Source organism: Halictus rubicundus, chromosome 2 (assembly GCF_050948215.1).
Source record: "Halictus rubicundus isolate RS-2024b chromosome 2, iyHalRubi1_principal, whole genome shotgun sequence".
Lineage (NCBI taxonomy): Eukaryota > Metazoa > Arthropoda > Insecta > Hymenoptera > Halictidae > Halictus > Halictus rubicundus.
Window position 1 is genome coordinate 13566994 of NC_135150.1, and position 6000 is coordinate 13572993.

The following is a 6000-nucleotide window of genomic DNA, read 5'->3' on the forward strand; positions in this document are numbered from 1 at the left end:
AGAATTTACTGTTAAGAATGGAATGCGTAAAGAAATGAAACTGGCGAAGATACAAACAGAAACAGTACGAAGAGATTAATTAGATATAGATGAACGAATGTAGGAATGAAACTGACAGATTGGATTTTATTGTGTAGCACGAATCTTCTGAAACTCGTAGCACCTTGAGCCTGTTATTTTCACCGACCCAGTATCCGGCGTTATCGAGTAGAATCGTGTAATCATTTCTCGTTACTCCATAAAATACTTCCCTTATCATGATCTTGCCACCTAATATTTTAGTAAAAATTGCTAATAGTATTCGAGATAAGAGTAACTTTTGATGCATGCAGAGTAACTTTTATGCATGACATTTAGAGTATACAAGATGCCTGATTCTCACTAATATGTCCAAATTCATGAGTTATGTTGCTGTTTGATCTGATCCAGGCTAAAAGGATGATGTGAGATCTGATCCAGGCTAAAAGATAATGTGGGATCAGTTCCAGGCTAAAAGATGATGTGGGATCTGATCCAAGCTAAAAAGATATTGTGGGATCTGTTTCTGGCTAAAAAATATTGTGGGATCTGATCCAGGCTAAAAGATGATGTGGGATCTGATCCAAGCTAAAAAGATTTGTGGGGTGTGTTCCTGGCTAAAAAGATGATGTGGGATCTGATCCAGGCTAAAAAATAGTGTAGGGGGCAGCACTACAAATATCGGGATCGCCGAAAGGCTTGAGCACTCTCATTGGGTGATTGGTCTACTCCTATACCTCGTCTGCGTCTATGGTCCTTCAGTTGATAATGTTGTATGCGAATGTCGGATTTGCCTAGCATGTTTGTTTAGACCTCACGTGTGATTCAAACAATTTATAACTTCTCAAAGTAAATTTAAGGAATTTATTCTTCGAGAATGTGACAGAAAGTACTGGTGCATAACATGAGATAGAAGGATCTCTATTTATTCAATTAGATACACAATTAATTGAATCATTTTTATATTTGTCAGAATACTATGTTTGGTAACAAATACTTAATTTGTCCACTGCTATTTTGTGGGTCCAATATCAACTGCATTTCCCGACAATGCATTCGAAATGTGTCACTTGCAAGTGGTGTATTTCAGAAATTGAAACTAAAGGTAGTAAAAGAAGTTTCAGAAAATGTATACGAAGGTGACATTGACTGTGTCAATGTCAATGCACACTGTTGTGAAAGTGATAACGTAAATACAACTTCTAAGGCCAAAATGTTTGCTGAAATAGAAGCGAAGAGTATACAGGAGATTCAGACGAGTATTCATTATGAAATGCAAGAACAAGTTTATAAAGAAACATTTTTAGTATCAAATAGTATTACCACAGACAAACTAATGTCTAAAAATATATTAAACCCAGGTAAGGAGGTATGACCAGGTATGATGGTCCTCTGTGTTGAAACAGGATGGAAAAATATGTATAATACTTAAATATATTCATAGAAGAGAGGTTTGATGCGAGCAGTGGTAATGATTCACAACTACAAAATAGTTACACAGCACTATCTAAGGATGTGATGAAAAAAATTTCTTCATTTCCTCTCCTTGGATCCAAGGACTCTACCATAGAGTCCACTGGAAGTGGTAAGAAGTCAGGCATCCCAAGCGTGTCAGTGATTCTTCGTGAAACAATGCCGCTTAAGGCGAAAGCAGCTTTAGAATTGTGGAAGAAGAATATGATTGAAAAATTGGGTCAGCAAGAGTTCAATGTGTACTGTCAAGGTCTTTTGACTTGTCTACAGAGTGTCAATCTTTCAGGATTCAGTTATTAATTTATACTTTTCTAGAATTACTGAGAAATGGTAGACTATTGCACTCTTGCATACAGGGCACGTTGGATCAAAAGGAGGTTAACATTTCTCCACAAGTTGAGTTAGCATACAGCAGTGTCAAACCTGTTTTATCCGACATAGATGAAGTCAAAAATCTGGAAACTTATGTGACCCATCCAAATTTGATGTATAGAGGCATCGTAGACTGCATTGCCATTTATAGGTAACACAGAGATTGACTTTGCTGCAGGTGAAGGTACCTTAAGCACTTACTACTGGCACGGTAGATTCAATTGATTTTATAGTTAAAAAATTCTGTACTTAGGGGTGAGTTGTGTGTAATTGATTGGAAAAAATCGGACACAAAAAAATCAACTTTAGCATCCACTTATGATGCACCTGTTCAAGTCACTGCCTACATTGGTGCCGTGAACGCGTCAGGTCTATATCCATTCACGGTAATTATTTTGAATTCAGTCACTTTTAATTCATGATTTTTTGCTACAGTGCATCGGGACTTTTAATTCAAGATTTTTTGCAATCGGGACAAAAAATAATCGGATTTTACCTGAACGCGTAAAATTGCAAATACATTTACAGATAACTAAGGGGATGGTCGTGGTTGCATATACAAATGGAGACCCTGCCACTGTTCACGAGATAAAAGACGACTTGTTAGACAAAACGTGGAAAAGTTGGCTGCGACGATTAAAAAAGTTCTATGGAAATCTGAACAAGAAATAAACTTTTACTCGGAGCACGCGTAAATAAGTACTAAATAGATACTAATTTTCACACCAAAATGTATTCAACATAGGTACTCGAATAATTGAAAAGAAAAGACAATCATTTTCTGTATTTTCTGTTCAATAAAAACGTAAAAAATCGTTTTCACCTATGTTTTACGTATCGTCAGACTGGTATTAATATCTTATGTAATTTTGGTTAAATTACAACGAAGGAGATAAAATAGGGTATTTTTGTAATTTCGTTGTCGAAAACGTTGGAGGTTTATAATAAAAACATGGTCACGTCCCCGCCTATCCTTTTCGGTTAACATATAGCAATTATAACTTGGAGGCAACCCTTTTTAGGGCGTGACATTATCCGGCTCCCCGTTGCAGGGCCTTATAAGCGTCATACGCAACCCTTCGTATGCTCTTGGGAACCATAAACTAATGGTGGAGCTACGGAAACGTACCTTCCGTCGTATTTCCTTGTTTCTGAATTCTACTGCAATTCTTCAGCTCCGAATTACTCATGCCAACATATGATAAGAGTTAACCCCAAAAGCACGGAAGAACGGGTCTGCACAAGTTACATTTTGCAATTGCACTTATCTCGTAGCTTCAACCGGCAAAGTAACTGTTAAGTAAAATGCAAATTTAAAATAATGATTTATGGTGTTGCACAAGTATTCAACTGCACAGGGTGTGATCGGTCGGGTGGTACAACCGGGCTGGGGATTATTCTACATGTAAAAATAAGTCGCAAAACGGGAATAACATTTTTTCATTTGACGTCTCGTTTTCAAGAAAATCGAGTTTTAATTGCAGCCAATGCGCGTACTATTGCATAGATAGGAATCGTCTGATCATGATCAACCAATTCTACTTCGGGGAACCCGACGGATTTCTAAACTCGATCTTCACGAAAACAAAGGCTCGTATGAAAACATTTTATTCTGCGTTTTCGACGTATTTTATTTACGTAAAATCCCTGCCCTCCAAAGAATTTACAAAAAAAAATATTTTTCACACACAGCTAAATTAAGAATTAAATCCTAAATACTGAAGAAAAAGAGAAATATTCTTTCGGCTACTCAAACGATTTGTTTGCTACTTTAAAAATCAGATACACGAACTTGATGATGAGCTCTACAAGTTTAAGTCTCGGAGACTTTCAAGAAATGCATAAAGCAAGCTGGAAAGAAGGTTTCACGGATTGTGCATCCACTGAGAGATAAGGGACGCGTCATCTTCGTTTTTTTTTTTATACAGACAGCAGTTTGGACAACTCGTAATCCGAGTTTATATTTCTGTCTGTCTTCACGAGATTGGCAGGCACCCGAATCCACTGAATTTAGCGAACTTTGTCTCGTTCGTAGTCGACGAAACAGTGAATATCCTAATCTTGTTCACTGTCCGAGAACATGCATTTTCTTTTATTGCTTTTCTAGGAAGCATTCTAATCGTAAATCTAGTCAGCATCTTCGATGACCTTTTTTTAGACATGGAAAGATTGCTGGCAACTATGGTAAAAAGTCTCCTTGTGTGCAAAGTGTTAATAAATAATGATATTTCTCGGTTAGCAATTTCAGCTTTGCGGATACAATGACTGAACCCCGTGTGTTGATTACCTACATTTTTTTTGCTGGACTGATGTCTTGGGGATGCTGAGTAAAGATGACCATATTTCCGGATTAGTCGTTCAGCGAGCACGGGGCGCGAGACAATTCTAAATCTTTCGGCTAATCCTCGCTAATCCTCTCGTAACAGGGACATATTTTCATTGGTCGGTCAACCCCAGGCAGGAACCACCCTCTTTGAGCGGGATGAGTTATGAAAACGATAACTTTCGCAGAGGCAACCCCTCGCGGATGCGTCTGTTGAGGAACCAACGCGCCCTGATACTTTCAAAAACTTCAGTGAAAAGAACCTGCTCACGCCTCTTTATTCGAGAAATTATTATAACCGAGTTACTGGCAAGTTTTGACAAATTAATGGTAACACCTTGCATACTAAGGACATTCTTTATCAGTTTATAACACTAGTTTTATATGCATTCAAGTCCTACATTATAGTAAATATAAATTGACATGCCAATAACGAGTTCCTTTTAAGAACAGCGATGAACAATCATTTTTTAACCTTTTCGTGGCTGGTGGTAACTATCGTTGGCATTTATATGTGGCTCACCCTCTGCCCACACACCTAAATTGAACAGCAATTTAGATTAAAAGAATTTCGGATCATCAATGAACTGCTTTTGGCTTATTAAAATTGTTAAAGGAGAAATGAAGCATTTATTTCGTTCCTGTTTGTTGAGAGCGAAGCTAACAATGTTTATTTTGCATAAAGATCCACAGTCTATTACAATAGAGTCCCACTAATCAGAAAAGTAGTACAGAACGTTGTAGAAGTATTACAAAAAAACAGTATCTTAGAAGAGTGGAGAACTGCACAGTGCCATTCCATTAGTTTCAAAATGGCTTCCAAGCATCCTCGTCCATATCTGCTCAACATACAATGTTATTCTTCCAAACACAACACAATGCTAGTCCCATTATTTTGTCGAATCCCAGGACCTCCAGTTTGTTCTCAGAATACAGTCCAAAGTGATCGTTAAAAATATCCCACGATTCGTCAAAATATACGAGACAAGGTTCAGTCTGTGGCCGAAGAGCCAGCCAAATGGGTTAAACGGCCGGGTCGTCAGAAATAATCAAAAGTCGCTCAGCGAATTACAGAATTCGTGTGGGGCCTACACGTAACCTGCCGCTTCCCGGTTAAATTACCCGGAAGCGGCTGGTGGGTAATAAAATCATAGTCACGCGATACGTTTCTATTCATCGTCGGCGTTCCCCGTTGTTGAAGCAACGGTGGGGTAGCATAGCAATCGAAATAAATCCTCTAAGCGAACGTCTCTCCCGCCGAACTTGTTTCCCGATTAGGAGGGTGGCACATTTATCGTTGTCCGGCACGACTCGCGCTCTTAGAGGAGAAACGGTTTGGCCACCATTAACACCGTGGACGGTCGACGCCAATTGGCTTCTTTTGTTTTCCGAGAACCAAGTCGTTTGTGCCGTAAATGCGTAACACGGTCAAGTTATAATCGATAAATTCTCAAGCAACTTTGAAGGTATTCGCGAATGCGTCACTGAATTTCTCCGTAGATTCGCGGTAAGGTAGAGTGACCACGTTACCGACAAAAATAGGCGAAAAACGGTTTTACGCGCTTCAACTTTTCGTCCTTATATGAGAATATTTTTCGCTGGGAAAGGGCTCATTCGAAAGAGGAAGGTTCAAGCTAGCGCGCGCTGGTCGTGAGCTGACGAGATTATGCAGATATTTGGTAATACAAGCGTTAGAAGTAGGCCAAAAATTGACGATGTGCATGCCGTGGAATCCATGCATTTTTATGCCATTGGATGAGTTTTCTGGATGAAATCGAGAGTAGCGCGCGCTAGAAAATATCTCCAGCTACATA

The 6000-nt window shown here is 38.9% G+C and overlaps 1 protein-coding gene across 1 annotated transcript; it reads left to right on the top strand.

Moving 5' to 3' along the window:
• Positions 1-770: 770 nt before the first annotated feature.
• LOC143365345 (mitochondrial genome maintenance exonuclease 1) lies at positions 771-2681 on the top strand. Its single transcript, XM_076805436.1, has 5 exons — positions 771-1379; positions 1463-1741; positions 1807-2014; positions 2117-2249; positions 2392-2681. The coding sequence occupies exons 1-5, from the start codon at positions 998-1000 to the stop codon at positions 2533-2535; spliced, it is 1146 nt and encodes a 381-aa protein (XP_076661551.1). The 5' UTR covers positions 771-997; the 3' UTR covers positions 2536-2681.
• Positions 2682-6000: the final 3319 nt, after the last annotated feature.

Coding starts and splice junctions, on each gene's coding strand:
- LOC143365345 (XM_076805436.1), top strand. CDS start 998: ATGTTTGGTAACAAATACTTAATTTGTCCACTGCTATTTTGTGGGTCC. Junction 2,015..2,116: donor GACTGCATTGCCATTTATAG/GTAACACAGAGA, acceptor TTCTGTACTTAG/GGGTGAGTTGTGTGTAATTG. Junction 2,250..2,391: donor CAGGTCTATATCCATTCACG/GTAATTATTTTG, acceptor ATACATTTACAG/ATAACTAAGGGGATGGTCGT.